Genomic DNA, 18122 nt, shown 5'->3' with positions numbered 1-18122 from the left:
CCCGCGTCTCCTGCATCGGCAGGCGGACTCTCAAGCACTGCGCCACCAGGGAAGCCCTTAAAGAGTCTTTATATGAGGTGCCTAGACTTAGGAATTCTGGGAGTTAATGAATAATTATGTATCCAAGGAAGTTTTGTTTTGTTTTTTTTTTTGTCCACACTGCATGGTGTATGGGATCTTAGTTCCCTGACCAGGAATTGAACCCGGGCCCTCAGCAGTGAAAGCGCCGAGTCCTCACCACTGGACCGCCAGGGAATTCCCTCCAAGGAAGTATCTTAAAAATTAACACTGAGGAGATATAGGGATATATGTCTATGTATAGCTGATTCACTTTGTTATAAAGCAGAAACTAACACACCATTGTAAAGCAATTATACTCCAATAAAGATGTTTAAAATAAATAAATAAAAGCATACAGGAATTGAAAGACCTGTACTCTGAAAACTATACAACACTGTTGAAAGATATTAAAGAAGACCTAAATAAACGGGGGGAAAAAATTAACACCGAGTAATTCTCCATGTTTCACATATTTGAATACAATTCTCCATGTTTCACATATTTGACTTGTAACAAAACAATATTAAGTTACAGACATACGGGGGAAAGCTCAAAGCACACATTCAAATGTTTTATATAAAGGAATAAACTTACCCAACTTAATATCTCCATCTAAGGTAAAAAGAATATTTCCAGCCTTTAGATCTCTGTGGATGATTTTATTATCATGTAAGTAGTTCAATGCCTCTAAAGTCTGCTTACAAACTACTTGTATTTGGGACTCAGTTAATGGTCTCTCAAGCTCTACAATGAAAAAAGTAAACAAATCTGCATTTTTGTACAGTGAAAGCATATCAGCAGGCTATATAACTTTACCATCACTGTCAAAGATCACACACAATGAATTGATTTTTAAAAAACTATACACAAAACTTTCTTCACATATTATACTCAATGTTTAATTTTAGAATTTTATTACAATTATCCAAGAATATAAAAATAATTAGGCTGATTTCTTTACTGAATGTCTCTAAACTGTAAGATAAATATATATGTATAAATGTTTGAAATCATTTGACTTTTTTTAAGTATAATTTAAGATATAAACATGAAGAACAAAAAACCATTTACCAAGCATCACAGCATCCACTGCTCCACCTGCACAAAATTCAATGAGGATCTGCAGGCAAATAAAAAAGCATGTGTCTAACATGACATTGAGTTTGAGTATTTTTTCTTCAATTTAGCATAAAAGATAAAGAAATAGCTATAAAATAACCTAGGTTACAGAAACAATAGTATGCTAACAACCATAAAGATTTTCTTTATAAAAAGAGTTACAAGTCTTAATGATATACAACTAAGAAAGCACAAAGAAAACACATTGTGGAAATATGTGCATTTTTGTTAACCTTCATTTTTAGTGTCCCTGCTTCTGTAAAATTACCAGGTGTAGAATTTTTATTCAGGACAGTATTATATATCCATTTCATCACAACTGAAAGATTTTATACTCTCCTTTTTAAGGTAACTATTGAGAAGCAAGTGATCAAGTATATTTTTTAACTTTATTTCTAGGAATAAACCCTGAAAAGAGAAACTTTTCGTTTTTCTAAAAAATAGGAGAAAAAACATATACAAAAGCTTCAGATCCTAGCTCAATTATCACTTCCTGATGGATGCCTTCCCAGACCTCCCTGGTACATACCACCATGCACCTTTCCTTCTTAACCCTTATCACAGTTTTAATTTTATATTTATTATGATTCTTTGATTAATTAATGTCTATCTCTCCCACTAAACTGTCCCTCACAGTTGTCCAGCTTTTTATTTTGTAACAGTCTCAAGTAAAGATCTTATCTATTTATTGTCTAGGAATTCATTTTCATTACTATCTCTGGAAACATTCTGCTAGAACGCTGAACAACTATATTAGAAGGCACCACACTAATAATAACTATAGATTTTTTTTTAATTACATACCTTAACAAATTGTGTAGCTTCACACTTTTTTCTCCTCTGTATAACAACACTTTATTTTTTACAGGAGCTTGCCAATAAATTGTTTGGAAATTCATTATATCATATGAAAAATAATTTGAGAGAGAGATCATTACTCATCCTAGAGATGAGTAAACAAGTCATAAAGGTTAATTGACTTATTCAAGCTCCTGCCTAGCATCACCAAAACCAAAAAATAAAGGCCTTTTGATTCCCAATCAGGTACAGCTTGTACAATCTACTCTTCTTTCGTAACACTTTGTTTCTTCCTTCAAGGAGAAAAAACTAAAACTCCATTTCAAAAAGTCCTCTTGATTAAATTAGTATCGGTGCAGAGCAAGTGACTGACTGGTTATTTTACTAAATATTAACACTTTACTTATATATTTATTTATGCCTAATATTTCCTAAAAATGAATAAAATTTTTACATACAGACTTGGCCACTACATCATGCACTAAAGTTGGGCTTGATAATATATAAGATAAATGTTGGGTTGGCCAAAAAGTTTCCGTAAGGAAAAACCTGAATGAACTTTTTGGCAAACCCCATATTTAACATTTCTAGTAAGCATTTTATAATTTATTACATGATTTATCAAAAGTTTAGTATAAGAAATTATAAACAATTGCAAAGAAAACAAAAGAAACTTTAAAACATTTTAAGTAAATGCTTAAATTTAAATCAAGACACTTAAATTCAAACAAGACACTTCAAACTAACAACATAGTAAATCAACTATACTTCAATTAAAAAAGAAAAAATAGGGCTTCCCTGGTGGTGCAGTGGTTGAGAGTCCGCCTGCCGATGCAGGGGACGTGGGTTCGTGCCCCGGTCCCGGAAGATCCCGCATGCCGCAGAGCGGCTGGGCTCGTGAGCCATGGCCACTGGGCCTGCGCCTCCGGAGCCCGTGCTCCGCAGCGGGAGAGGCCACAACAGTGAGGGGCCCGCGTACCGCAAAAAAAAAATTTAAAAAAAATTTAAAAACATCTGTTGAAGCTAAGGATAATTATGTTGTTAATGGCCCTCTCATCAGCAGGTCAATTCTCATTCCAGTAGCATTAAGTGACTAAAAAGAAGAGGTAGTACATAAAATAGGCCTACAAAACTTATAAACCTCTTTAGGACAATTAACTCATTTTGGTTATTCCTAGAGATTATCAGAAAATACTTACCCAAAGATTGTTCTCATAATAGAAGGCATCTAGAAGCTTGACTATATTAGGGTGATCACAAGATGCTAATATATCAATTTCAACCATGTAATCTTCAAGTTCTTCTTCAGATTTGGTGTCAATCACCTTTGCAGCAGCTAAAACATTGGTCTCTTTATTCTGGGCCTAAAAACAAAAGTATCAGAAGTTCACGCTCATAACGCATACTTGCTTTTTAAATATTTTTTTAAAATAAACTTTATTTTTTAGAGTAGTTTTAGGCTCCCCGCAAATCTGAGCAGAAAGTACACAGAGTTCCCATGTACTCTCCTCCCTACACATGCACAGCCTCCCCCGCTATCAACATTCTGCACCACAGTGGTACATTTGTTACAACTGATGAACCTATACTGACACATCATTATTACCAAAAGTCCACTGTTTACATTAGGATTAACTCCTGGTATGTGCTCTACGGGTCTGGACAAATGTACGATATGTATCCACCATTATAATATCATACGCAATAGTTTCACTGCCCTAAAAATCTCTATGCGCTGCCTATTCATCCTGCCCTTCTTGCTAACCCCTCCACTGATCTTTTTACTGTCTCCATAGTTTTGTTTTTCATACAGTATGTAGCCTTTTCAGATTGGCTTCTCTCTTAGTAACAAGCATTTAAGATTCCTCCATGTCTTCTCATGGTTTGATACCTAATTTCGTTTTAGCACTGAATAATAGTCAATTATATAGATGTGCCAGTTTGTTTATCCATTCACCTACTGAAGACATCTTGGTTGTTTCCAAGTTTTATCAATTGTGAATAAGGCTGCTATAAACATCTGTGTGCAGGTTTTTGTGTGGATATTAAGTTTTCAACCGCTTTGAGTAAGTACCAAGGAGCAGAATTACTGGATCACATGGTAAGAGTATGTGTAGTTTTGCAAGATACTGCCAAACTGTCTTCTAAAGTGGCTATACTATTTTGCATTCCCAACAGCAATGAATGAGAGTTCCTGTTGCTCCACACCCCTGCCAACATTTGGTGCTGTTGGTATAGATTTTTGTCATTCTAATAAGTGTGTAGTGGTATCTCCTTGTTTTAACTTGCAACTCCCTAATGACATATGATATTGAGCATCTTTTCATATGCTTATTGGCCATCTGAATATCTTCTTCAGTGAGGTGTCCAAATCTTCTGGCCATTTTTTAATCAGACTGTAGGTTTTCTAATTGTTGAGGTTTAAGAATTCTTAATATATTTTGAATAACGGTCTTTTATCAGATATATCTTTTGCCAACATTTTCTCCAAGTGGCTCGTCTTCTCATTCTCTTGACATACTTATTTTTTAAAGATAGCCTAAACATAAATATTAACTGATGCATGTTATTCACTGTGCTAAGTGCTTTATATACACATACAATAGAATTTCAAATTGCAGGCTCTACTAGGTCAGACTGGTAGGGCTCAAATTCTGATTCTGCCACTTGCTAACTATGTTGCTTGGGCAACTTACAAACTCCCTTTTTTAGTTTTAGCTTCCTCATCAATAAAACATATCTCATGAGTTTGTGAGAATTAATAAATATTTGCCAAGTGAAAAAAATACATATAAACATTTAATACAATGCCTGCCATACATAGTAAAAAAGATTCAAACATGTTATCTGGAATTATTACTATTATTATTTAATCCTCAAAATGACCCCATGATATATTAGCATCCCTACTTTTAAGGAGGATAAATAAATTTAGAGACATTAAAAGGCTTCCCCGAGGTCATGTAGAGCTAGTAAGAGGCTGAATCAGGATTCAAATCCAGGTTGTTTCCAAAGCCCTTTCTTTATTTTAATCATTACCCTTTCCAGTTTCCCTATAGTTCCATCACTTTAATTATTTTTCATTGTTTTTAGTACTTTAACTTTTCCATTTTCTTTAATTGAATAACTTCCATTTATTAGAAATGAAAGGTTTCCAAATATGTAGTAGAAGCCGAGATCATTTTTTTAAAGTTAGCAATCAAATCTTAAAATACTAATGAGGTTTTTAAAAGATATTTCAATATTATATATGTTATCATCACTTCAGTAAATCTATCACCTTAAAAGAAAAAATAGCAAACTTTCAAAAGCTAGTAATAAGTGTTTTAATAAACAAATAAATGTCCAAATCCCATTTTTAATAATTTATAAGGAGATAATTTTACAAAAAAAAATGCATGCACAAAATATTCATCAAAGCACTGTTTACAATAAAGAAGACTTAATCAACCTAAATATCCATTAACGGGAACCTACTTAAATCATTCAGTATGCTTCTACAATGGAAAATTATGCAACCATTAAAATTATTTGACTAACCAATTAATATTTCTTAAGATGGGACAAAAGCCACAACATATCACTGAATGGAAAAAAAGTAACTTACTAAACACAAAAGGTATGCAGTTTTACAAAAACTACACATCCATTTTCACACAGGGATAGCTACATAAGAAATATCTGGAAAGACATCATCAGTGGGGATGGCAGAGTTTCACATGCTTTTGACTTTTTCTATATTTTTCATATTGTTTATATTTTTAAATGGACATGTATTATTTTTACAGAGGCAATAAGATACAAAAAAGTCAGTCTATGGGATATTTCTTAGGGATCTATTATCTAACCTCTGAGATGATGATGAAAGAATAAACAAACCAGGTATCAGCCTATATATAGGAATTCTCCTAAGTAGATTTTGCTACATTTTACTTCCTTAGGTAGACAGAATAAACAAACCAGGTATTAGCCTATATATGGGAATTCTCCTAATTAGATTTTGCTACATTTTACTTCCTTAGGTAGAGGTAAAAATTAATACTAATTACTACAAAACAAAGTAACCCTAATGTTTAGGGTTCACAGAATATGTATGGATAAAAAGATAACTTTATCAGTCATAACTACCACTCTAGAATAATATGCTAATCTACCATATTTTATCAAATCTACGAAGCCTTTTAAGATGTGCCATTATCTTATGTTCCACTAAGGAAGAAAAACTGCCAGGCACTTTATCATTTAGAATTTTCACATTATTCCTTTTTAAGAGCTCTTCTGGATAAACATAGACAAAAATTGTTAGCGTATATTATCCTTGTGCAAACGTGAAAAATTAAACACTTCTTCACATTTAACTCCTGAGTCACTTTTTCACTCAGAATTATCTAATGTCTGTGTTTTTCCACACAATATCATTCTCTAGCCATGAAAAGCTTTGGTGATGCAGCATTTCTTTAAAACGTGCCCCTCTACTACTGTCTCCAAAATTTTCTTTGAAGCCACTGTCTCCCATTTTGCAATTATAATGCTGATACTGTCTTGATCTTACCACAGGTGCTAAATGAAGCTTTCAGATGACAGCCAGGACTCATATTCTTTCTTCAAAACGTTCTTAAATGGTTTATTGATTGAAAACATCAAGGGGTTGCAACTGTATGACACCAGAGATACAACTATGTTCACAAAGCATAGGCAATGACAGATACATCACAACTGCCATCTGGTGAACAACAATACTAAGGCGTCAATCAATAAATTGGGACATATCCCAATTTGAGAGATGTTTAAAAGTGAAAAGTCTGGGCTTCCCTGGTGGCGCAGCGGTTGAGAGTCCACCTGCCGATGCAGGGGACGCGGGTTCGTGCCCCGGTCCGGGAAGATCCCACGTGCCGCGGAGCGGCTGGGCCCGTGAGCCATGGCCGCTGAGGCTGCGCGTCCAGAGCCTGTGCTCCACAACGGGAGAGGCCACAACAGTGAGAAGCCCGCGTACCGCAAAAAAAAAAAGTCTATCATAACTGGTAAAATATGACATTATGTTTATCTCTCTAAGAAAGACACTACAGTTGAAAAAATAATAAATAGAACTCGCCCTCCCCCAAGTCAGGAAATAAGCCAGTGAGAAATAAGCCCTTCTCTCACCATTTTAACTTAACACTTTGGGAAGAAAGAGCACAGAGGAACTGTCCTTAAAGAGGAACACTATAAAATATGAGCCCTGGTAAGAGACCAAGGATATTGTGAGTAGAGTTAAAAGTCATCCTGCTTCTGCATGCCTCTACCAATGTCCTGGAAGATTTTAAAGATGTGTATTTTACTTGCGAATAGAATGGCATGAAAGGGGAAAAATAATTAATACTAGATAATCTCTAAAGTTCTTTGTAGTAACAAATTTCATTATTCCATTGCCCTGGGTATACTGATTAAACCAACAATAATACCATTTGGTTTAATATAAATGATAAATAAAATTTACATTAGAAAATATAGTGCTTCTTACATTATTGTTTGAAAATAACTTGATTACTCATCAGGATCTGATTCCAGAGAACTCTAAAAATCAAAACTGAAATAAACACTGTTAAGTGAATAAAACTACCAACAAACATAATGCAAATAAAGTGTTAAAAAGAAACAGTCTCGGGACTTCCCTGGTGGCTCAGTGGTTAAGAATCAGCCTTCCAGTGCAGGGGACACGGGTTCGAGCTCTGGTCCAGGAAGATCCCACATGCCACGGAGCAACTAAGCCCATGCGCCACAACTACTGAGCCCACACTCTGGAGCCCAAAAGCCACAACTACTGAGCCCACGAGCCATAACTATTGAAGCCCGGCGCCTAGAGCCCATGCTCCGCAACAAGAGAGGCCACAGCAATGAGAAGCCCGCACACTTCAACGAAGAGTAGCCCCCACTCGCCGCAACTAGAGAAAGCCTGTGCACAACAACGAAGACCCAATGCAGCCAAAAATGAATAAATAAATTTATTTTAAAAAAAAAAGAAACAGTCTCATCTACTACCTAAAGCATGAAAATTCTTCACATAAAGACGTAATTATAACTAAACAAATGTTAATTAAAACAAGAGTGAAATAACAAATACTCAGATATTAATTTAAAGGATACATAACTTCAATACATAAACAGGTTTCAGAGATCAGTCGTGATCACTTAAAAATCACTATGTTTTGGGCTTCCCTGGTGGCGCAGTGCTTGAGAGTCCGCCTGCTGATGCAGGAGACGCGGGTTCGTGCCCCGTTTCGGGAAGATCCCACATGCCGCGGAGCGGCTGGGCCCGTGAGCCATGGCCGCTGAGCCTGCGCGTCCGGAGCCTGTGCTCCGCAAATGGGAGAGGCCACAACAGTGAGAGGCCCGCATAACGCAAGGAAAAAAAAAAAAAAAAATCACTATGTTTTTATCTTCATGAATCACAGGAGCCAAGGAAAGAGACTGGAATGACTAAAACTCAAAAACCTGGAGGAAAGATTCTGCAGAGCTGAAACTGAGCTCCCTGAGGAGAGAGTGCTGCTCTGCTCAGCTGCTGCTGCTGGCTCTGAACTTGGAAGAGGATCTTGTGGGACTAGGGTACCTTTTGAAGAAGAGGGGACTGGCCAACTGGAGCTGGTGTTAGTAAGGGTTGTGATGAGGCTAGCTCTGTGAGTGCTGGAAAAACTACAAACTGAATTCAGGACTACTGTTGCTGGAGTGAAGAATTTCCACTAGGATGATGGTCAAAGTAACAGGAAAGCAGACAGGGAGCCCACAGCAAACAAAGAGAAAGGTGTAGGTTCTTTCTTCCTCCTCCTCCTTGCAGCCTCCCTCTAGTGCTCCATACTTCTGAAACCTAAAAGTGAGCAGCTGGCAAGTCAGAAATGTGATTTGCAAAATCTTAGAACAGCATCACAAAGTAGAGCTATAGAAGGGGGTGTCTGGAGCTGAAAGACACGAATTTAATAAGTGGCATAATCCTTCTAAAACAGATGAGGATTATAGATGGGAGAACTAAGACACAGCGTAGTATTAAATATTTGGTTATGCAGAATCTAAAAAGAAATGATACAAATGAACTTATTTACAAAACAGAAACAAACTCATACGGGGAAGGATGGGGGGAAGGGATAGTCACGGAGTTTGGGATCAACATGTACACGCATGTACCAGGCCCCAGGTTCATTCCCCGGCACCTCCAGCTGTTAGCTGGCTTTCAACAAGCCCCTTAAAGGCAGACTGAGTTATTCTTGGGGCTTCCCTGGTGGCGCAGTGGTTAAGAATCCGCCTGCCAATGCAGGGGACATGGGTTCGAGCCCTGGTCCGGGAAGATCCCACATGCCACAGAGCAACTAAGCCCGTGCGCCACAACTACTGAGCCTGCACTCTAGAGCCCATGCTCAGCAATGAGAGAAGCCGCTGCAATGCGAAGCCTGCGCACCGCAACAAAGAGTAGCCCCCGCTCTCCGCAACTAGAGAAAAGCCTGTGCACAGCAACAAAGACCCAACGCAGACAAAAATAAAATAAATAACAAAATAAATAAAACTTTTAAAAAGATCTATGCATTTAAAAATAAATAAAATAGATAACCAACAAGGACCTACTGTATAGCACAGAGAACCCTGCTCAATGCTATGTGGCAGCCTGGATGGGAGGTGAGTTTGGGGGAGAAGAGATGCATGTATATGTATAGCTGAGTCCCTTTGCTGTGCACCTGAAACTATCACAACATTGTTAATCAGCTATACTCCAACATAAAATAAAAAGTTAAAAAAATTAAAAATAAATATTGGTTAATAAACATTCAAAGTTCCAAAGAGCAGTTAAGTGAGGGGAAAAAAAAAGAATAGCACTAGAGAAAGCAGATAGTTTTAGATTGTTTAGCTATTGTTGCTACCTGTTTTACAGTATATGCTAATTCTGGTGATCTTCTCAGAGCCCTGATAAGATTTTGCTAGGAATGAGTGTGAATATCAAATGAGAATAAAATTACTCAACATCACTTGGCAAAGATATACAGTTGCTTTCCATTATTTGTGCTAGTTATGTTCTATATAGGTCACTACAAACCCTGAATTAGTGAATACTGAACCACTGCTCCTAAAAGAAATACACACACACACCCCTCCTCACATAGATTATAATCTTCAATCTCAAAAACAACTCATCCTGGTAGATTCTATTTTCTTTGTTTTACAAAAGAGAAAATGAGGTTCAGAAATGTTAGGTGGCTGCCCCAATTAACAGGTGCCAGAGCTGGGATTCAAACCCCATCCAACTGGTCCCAAAGCAGGAACTTCTTGCACTTCACTACATTGCTCTCTACTGTCTCCATCCTTTGGAAATCTCTGTATGAAAGCTGAGACAAGAAGACATAGCATCACCTAGTTCAATCTCAGCATGTAATGTGTGGGTCTAGGGACTCATATTTTACATAGCTTTGCACACGTACACAAATGACTGTGAAAGTAATGCATGTATAGATTTGGGGACTACAAACAGATTTTAGCAAGTAGACAAATTCACAAATACAGAATCCGCAAATAATGAGGATCAACTATACTCTTCCCATCTGGAAAATATTACAGAAATCCTTTTTAAAAAAGCATTTTTCGGGGAATTTCCTGGCAGTCCAGTGGTTAGGACTCTGCGCTTCCACTGCAGGGGCCATGAGTTCACCCCTGGCTGGGGAGCTAAGATCCCACATGCCGCTTGGCATCACCAAATAAATAAATAAATAAATAAATTTTTTTTAAAGAATTCTCATGTCATTTCCTGAATTCTGCAAAAGAGAAAGGAATATACTCTATATTCTCTTTATATTCCCAAACACTATTTTATTTATATTGTTCTGGTTATTTATTGAAAACTGAGTTACTGTCGGTCAAGATACCAACAGCAAAATGTCCGTAATAAGTTAATGTTGGCTAAATCTGCAGTTTCCAAAATGTTTTACCAATTCTCAGATCACACAGTTTTCCCACTTATTTCAAGGACTTGCTGACTCGGGAGCAGCCTGAATAAACTGAAACATTATTGACAATTGTGTGAAAGATAAGCTGTGGAAATTTGCATAGGCTGCGTAGTTGAAAAGATGAAAAAGTGAGAACATGAAAAGACAATTTCAAAAAAATATTTAAAAATATGACAAAGATGTACTACTTCTGGACATTAATTCAAGAAAAATAAAGGCTTTTAAATGGTAAGGAAGGTCACCGCCACACAACCATTCTCAACGTTCAATTATAAAAGGGCCAGAACATGCTGCTGTCAAGGTAAGTTATTCAACACAAATACTAAGATTTTTACAAAGAAGGAAAAAAGAAAAGCCAGAACATTAAAGCTATTTTTGCAATCCAAAGTTTCAGTTACCTCTTTTAAAACGTAAATGTATACATGCTAGGAATTTGGACTTCGTGTGGTATTGAGTACAGAACAAAACGCGGTATTTAATAAACACCAAATAACTTTAGTAACAGTATAGAAGTAGTTGCCTACTCTGAAAGGAGACCTTCTTTCTCCTTTCATAGAAAATGAGAAAGAGAAAAATGATGACTATATAGAGGGAGGAAAAATATGTGAAAAGGAGAACTGTTAACTGAAATGAAGCAATGTGCAGAAGAGTATTTTAAAATATTACCCCTCATTTTTTTATTTTGAAAAATTCAAACCTACAGAGAAGCTGAGTGAACAGACAGTGAACACCCATACACCCCTCACCCAGAGTCACAATTAACATTTTGTTATATGTGCTTTTCTCACTCTCACATACACACAACACAAAATCCACACACATATATTTTACATATATATGTAAAAGATATGTATGTGTATAGATATGTGTATACTAACACACACATACATGCATTTCCTTTTTACTATGCCACTTGCAAAGTAAGCTGCACTTCACACATAACCACAATATAATTAACACACCCAAAGAATTTAACATTGATACAATATCTAATATATACTCCATATTCAAATTTCTCAAGTATCTAAAAAAAAAAATCCTTTATTGCTTACATTTTTAAAAGTTCAAACCATGGATTTACCTGATTGTTTCCTCATTATCAGATTCAGGTTAAATATCTTTAACAAAAATACTACATTAGGTGATTATACAGTTTCCACTGAATTATATCAGAAAATACAGTCCCTCCTGTTACTGTTGATTAACCCCAGGTTTGATCACTTGATTAAGATGGTATCCATCAGCTCTCTCTACCAAAAAGGTACATTTACTGGGTGATACTTACGGGGTGAAACCATGTTCCTCCACAGCCTTCCACACAACGATTTTTTTAGCATCCATCAATAATTTTTGCCTGAATTATTATAGTGTGGTTGCAAAACAGTGGTTTTTCTAATTTTATCAATCTTCATACATTAACTAACTAGCATTCCTCTATTAGGCTACTATTTTGTTGATATTTTTGTTGCTCAAAACTAACCGGTATTCTTTGGGCATGTCTCCATTAATTTTTGAGCATATCTTTGCTTTCTGGTCTAAGATATCCAGCCTCCTTCGGGAAAAAACGAGTAGTGGGGAGGCTTTTACTTTTAAATTTTTATCACTTTTGTACTTCTCTAGCCCAGACCTGGATCAGACTTTTCAACGAGCCCTGGTTCCTTTTAGTGGGGAATGGTATTTAGAAACCAAGAGCTAGGAGTACTAGCTATCATTACTTCTAGGCCTTTTCAGTGGAAAACAGGAATGTGTATATATGTATTGTGTGTGTGTGTGTGTGTGTGTGTGTGTGTGTGTGTGTGTGTGTGTTGAGGGCATGAGTGCATGTGTTATCACGAGTTCAAACTAAAACCTCCAGTTCAAAAATCAACGTCACAGGGTTCTTCCTTACATTTCAAGCTTATAACCCCTTTCTCCGAGTTACAACCCTAGTTCTGAAAACAGCACTATATTAATTAATTTGCTCTATCCTATAGTACATATATTTTCAGAATTATAACATTAGTATCACTACTAGTAACAAACCTATTTAATAAAGTTCAAGCATTCTCTGCTGTTCTTTCTATCCTTTAAATATATCCCACTAGTCAGAGCACTCTATTCAAAAATCATTTGGGACTTCCCTGGTGGCAGAGTGGTTAAGAATCTGCCTGCCAATACAGGGAACACGGGTTCGAGCCCTCGTCCGGGAAGATCCCACGTGCCACAGAGCAACTAAGCCCATGTACCACAACTACTGAGCCTGCACTCTAGAGCCCACGAGCCACAACTATTGAGCCTGCGTGCCACAACTACTGAAGCCCGTGCACCTAGAGCCTGTGCTCCACAACTACTGAAGCCCATGCACCTAGAGCCTGTGCTCCACAACAAGATAAGCCACCACAATGAGAAGCCCGCGTACTGCAACGAAGACCCAATGCAGTCAAAAATTAATTAATTAATTTAAAACATCATTTGAAGCACTTTTCCAGTATGATTATGCTATCAATTTGATAGGCAGTTAAGTTCACCTGTATATACTAACGTGCATGTGTCGATATAGTTTCAGTTTTACAAACAAAGCATTTGTATATATGCTCATACAGGCATAAAATTTTACCTGAAAAGATACACAGATATTATTATAGTGGTTAAATTCAGGAAAAAAGACTGGCGGGGAAGGCTTTCATTTTTATCATCTCTTGTACTGTTCAAGTTTCTAACCACATGAGTATACCCTTGAATTCTTTTAAATTAACAGGTTATCTAAAAGGTAGAATTATTTTTATATATTCTTCTTTATACTTTGCTATATTTTCAAAATAACAGTATTTACATTTCTAGAAATAGAGAAAATGTATTTTTGGTTTTTTTAGGGTAGAATAGAGCGTCATGTCAATCCACAGAAAAAAAATTATATTCCAGATGAATTAAAGTTAAAATTCTTCATAACTGAACTATTAAGAAGTTTAGAAGAAAATATAAATATTTATCTAATTTCTGGGTAGGGAAGGCTTTTCTAAGCATGAAAGTGAAGGAAAAAAAAGCAAAGCAACACACTGACAGATTTTGTAGAAGAACATTATATGTCTTTATATCAAAAAAGCAGCATAAACTAAAGTAACCAGAATAACTGCACCATTATTATAAAGTGCTCATTTTCATAGTACATAAAAAGTACTTTCAAATCAACAAGAAAACAACTCTATTAGAATATGAATAATTCAATTAATTTTTAAATGGCAATCTCTTTAAAAATGAGAGAAATGGAAAATGAAATAAACAGATACTCTTTTTGTCTACTGAAAAAGCAAATACTTTTTTAAAAGGATAAAAACTAACATTGAAAAAGTCAAGGAACAAAGGCACAGAAACAGACCACTGTTGGGTTGTTTAAATACATATAACCCATGTATATATACGTAAGTACACAGAAAAATATCTAGAAACATATACATGAAACTGATGATGGGGAGTTCCCTGGTGGTCCAGAGGACAGGATTCAGCGTTTTCACTGCCGTGGCCTGGGTTCAATTCCTGATCAGAGAACTGAGATCCCGCAAGCCACGCAGCACGGCCAAAAAAAACCCCCAAAAAACAAAACAAACAGAAAAAGAAACCGATGATAATAGTTACATTTATGGAGAGAAGAGAAGGAACAATAATTAGAGTAATGGTCAAAGAAACTAACTTTAAAGTTAATTTTCCCAATAAATAGAACTTCTTTAATTATTTGCATTCAGGTTTTTCCATAACATCTTACAATATAATTAAAAATTAATTTAAAAATAAATTTATAAACCTTTCTAGAGTAATTTCACAGTAAACATTAATAAATGATCATGTATTTTGCCCTAACAATTCTAATTCTAGGAATTTATCCTAAAGAAATAGGAAATTCATAGAAATATACCATGTGTATATGGACGTTTGACATATGATGGAGGCACTGCAAAGCAATATGGAAAGGGTGGTCTTTTCAGTAAATTGTGTTGAGACAACTGGGTATCTACATAGAAAAAATGAAACTGGACCCCGACTTCACACTATAGACAAAAGCCAACATCAGTTTAATTATAGACCTAATGTATAGGAAGAAGGCAACACCATAAAACTTTAAGAACATAACATAGGAGGACATCTTCATCACCCTGGGTAAGGAAATTTTAAGACAAAAAGCACTAAGTATAAAAAGTTAATAAATTGAACTACATTAAAATCTGAAATGTCTATACAAAAGAAGGATATCATAAAGAGAAAGAAAAGACAAACTACAAAGCAAGAGAAAATAATGTGCCATCATATATAACTTGAGAGGATTAGTTCCCGGAATATACAGACTCCCATAAATCAATGAGAAAAAGAAAAAGAACCCAAAACACTTTAACAAGCACTTCAGAGAAGAAGAAACCCACATGGCCAATAAGTATATAAAAAGGAATTCAACCTCATTAGTAATCAAAGAAAACCCCAGCAGGAACAGGAATTGACTGTAAATGGGCACAAGGGAACTTCAGGTGGTCAAAAGAGGATTCTAAAGCTAGACTGTAGTGGCGGTTGCACAACTGTACAAAGTTATTAAAACTCATCAAGTTATAAACAAAAAATAGGTGAATTCTGAGTTATATAAATTATACCTCAATACAGCTGTTTTTTTAAATGGGCAAACAAACAGGAAATTTCACAAAAAAGAAAATACCCAAATATTCGATAGGCACATGACTCCACTTTTTTAGTCATAAGGAAAATGTAAAATAAAACCACTTCACACTCACCAGAATGGCTAACATAAAATATTAGTAACAGTATTAATAACAATAGCAAGTGTTGGTGAGGACAAAGAGCAACTGAGAAAATTCCCATCCCTTACTTATGGGGGTATAAATTCATACAATCACTTTGGAAGACTGGCCATAAGTAAGGGATGGGGATTTTCTCAATTGCTCTTTGTCCTCACCAACGCTAGTTCAAAAATGTATTTTTGACCTAGAATTCTACAACCAAACTATACATCAAGTATGACATTATAATACAGACATATTCAGACAGGCCTGGTCTTAAAAACCGAACCTTCCATTCATCCTTTCTCAGAAGACTACTGAAGGTTGTACATAACCAAAACAAGGAAGAAATTCCAATAGGAAAATCAAAGCATTTAAGACACTCTTGAAGTAGTCTGAACTCCTAAGACTTCTGGGGAGGAAAATTATAAGCCATTATTGAGATATATTAAAAAAAAGACCTAGAGATAAAACATATGCATAGGTAGGAAGACTCAGTATCAGGAAGACGTTAATTTTTCCAAAGTTGATCTAAATATAAATTCAATAAAACCCCTTCAAAAAGGCACAACAGGTTTTTTTGTGGAACTCAATTAAGCTAATTCTAAAATGTACATGAAAGCACTAAAGGCCAAGAATATACTAGACACTGCTGAATAAGAACAAGGGGAAGTCTTTCTCTAGCAGAGATTTGTTTCAATGCTTTCCTAATTAAGACAGTGGGATACTGACAAAGGAATAGACTCATAGATCAATGAAGAGACTAGAGATCGCAGAAACAGACACATGTTGCAGACAGCACTGCAGAGCAGTGGAAGAATAGTTTCCCCCAGTGATGAGTCTTGGGACAATTGTGTATCCGTCGGAGAAAAAAATGAAATTGGACCCCTATATCATACCATTTGCAAAAAATCTATTCTAACATTTAGTGTTGTAGACCTAAATGTTAAAGGCAAAATCATAAAGCTCTTAGAAGATAAAATAGGGGATTATCTCCATGATCTCAGGTTAGGAAAGCCTTTCTCTTCTTTTCTTTTTTTTTTTTCCCAAAGATCTAATTAGCTTTATTAGGTGATTCATCGGGCAGCATCCCATCCAACAACTGGAAGGACACTCCAGGAAAGAATTTCTCAAATACAATAGAGAAAGCATTAACAAAAAGAAAAAACAAAGTTGGAGTATATTAAAGTCAAGAACTTCCTGTTCATAAAAAGACACCATAAAGAAAATGAAAAGACAGGCACAGAATGAAAATGTATTTGCAATAACCATAACCAGCAAATGGTTAAAATCCAGAATACACTACAAATAAACAAGAAAAAGACATCCAAGAGGAACATGAACAAGAAACCTGAACACAAAAGAAGAAATTCAAATACTAATAAACCTATGAAAAGAATCACTTATTAGCAGTCAGAGAAAGATGTATTAAAAGCACAAGGAGGGCTTCCCAGGTGGCGCAGTGGTTGAGAGTCCACCTGCCGATGCAGGGGACACGGGTTCGTGCCCCGGTTCCTGAAGATCCCACATGCCGCGGAGCAGCTGGGCCCATGAGCCATGGCCGCTGAGCCTGTGCATCCGGAGCCAGTGCTCCGCAATGGGAGAGGCCACAATAGTGAGAGGCCCGCGTACCGCCAAAAAAAAAAAAAAAAAAAAAAAGCACAAGGAGAACTATAACATCAGATTGTCAAAACTTAAAAATTCTGACAATATCAAATGTTGGAGAGAATGCAGAGCAAGGAAATTATCATACGCTGCTGGTGGGAGTGTAAACTGGTATAGTATGGCATCATCTAGTAAAATTAAAGATACACTACCCTATAACCCAGCAATTCTACTCCTGAGTTAAGTCTTAGTGAAACTCATACATATATGCACCAGTACTGTGTATAAAAGCCAAACACTGGAAACAACTGATATATCCATTAACAGTACAATGGTAAATAATTGGTGATGTAACCATATATTGGAATTCTATGCAACAATTAACTACATACCGCTTTAGTGATAACAAAGACAAGCCTCACAAACATAATGCTGATTTCAAAAGAGGCAAGACACAAAATACACTCAATACATACAAAACTAAAGTTATCATGTTTAGTTATACACTCCTAGATAGTAAACTATGAAGAAAGGAAAGAAATGAAAAACTTACAGATAGGATAGTGGTTTCCTTTAGGGGGAGAGAGGAAGTAATTCAGAAAGGAGGTGGGAAGGATTCTGGGGTACTGGCAGAATTCCTTTACTCTGATGGTTGTTAATATGAGTTCACTTTACTATTGTTTGCTAAACGTACATTTATGTTTTGTACTTTTCAATACAAAGATTATATATTTCACTACTTTTTTTTTAAAAAAAGGTGCATGCCGGGCTTCCCAGGTGGCACAGTGGTTGAGAGTCCGCCTGCCGATGCAGGGGACACGGG

At 36.1% G+C, this 18122-nt stretch overlaps 1 protein-coding gene across 2 annotated transcripts in view; it reads right to left on the bottom strand.

Annotated features, from left to right (window-relative positions):
* Positions 1-18122, bottom strand: part of SLK (STE20 like kinase) — a 56392-nt gene that overhangs the window by 34647 nt on the left and 3623 nt on the right. For both annotated transcript variants that reach the window (XM_007470437.1, XM_007470438.1), the window contains exons 2-4: positions 3177-3341; positions 1132-1180; positions 655-804 (exon numbers count right to left, since the gene is read on the bottom strand). In XM_007470437.1, the coding sequence (XP_007470499.1) occupies positions 655-804; positions 1132-1180; positions 3177-3341 (364 nt within the window). The remainder of the gene's footprint in view (positions 1-654; positions 805-1131; positions 1181-3176; positions 3342-18122) is intronic.

The sequence above is a fragment of the Lipotes vexillifer genome, unplaced genomic scaffold (genome assembly GCF_000442215.2).
Source record: "Lipotes vexillifer unplaced genomic scaffold, Lipotes_vexillifer_v1.1 scaffold916, whole genome shotgun sequence".
Lineage (NCBI taxonomy): Eukaryota > Metazoa > Chordata > Mammalia > Artiodactyla > Lipotidae > Lipotes > Lipotes vexillifer.
Note: the sequence above shows the minus strand (reverse complement) of the source record. Positions and strands in the feature narration are given on the sequence as shown.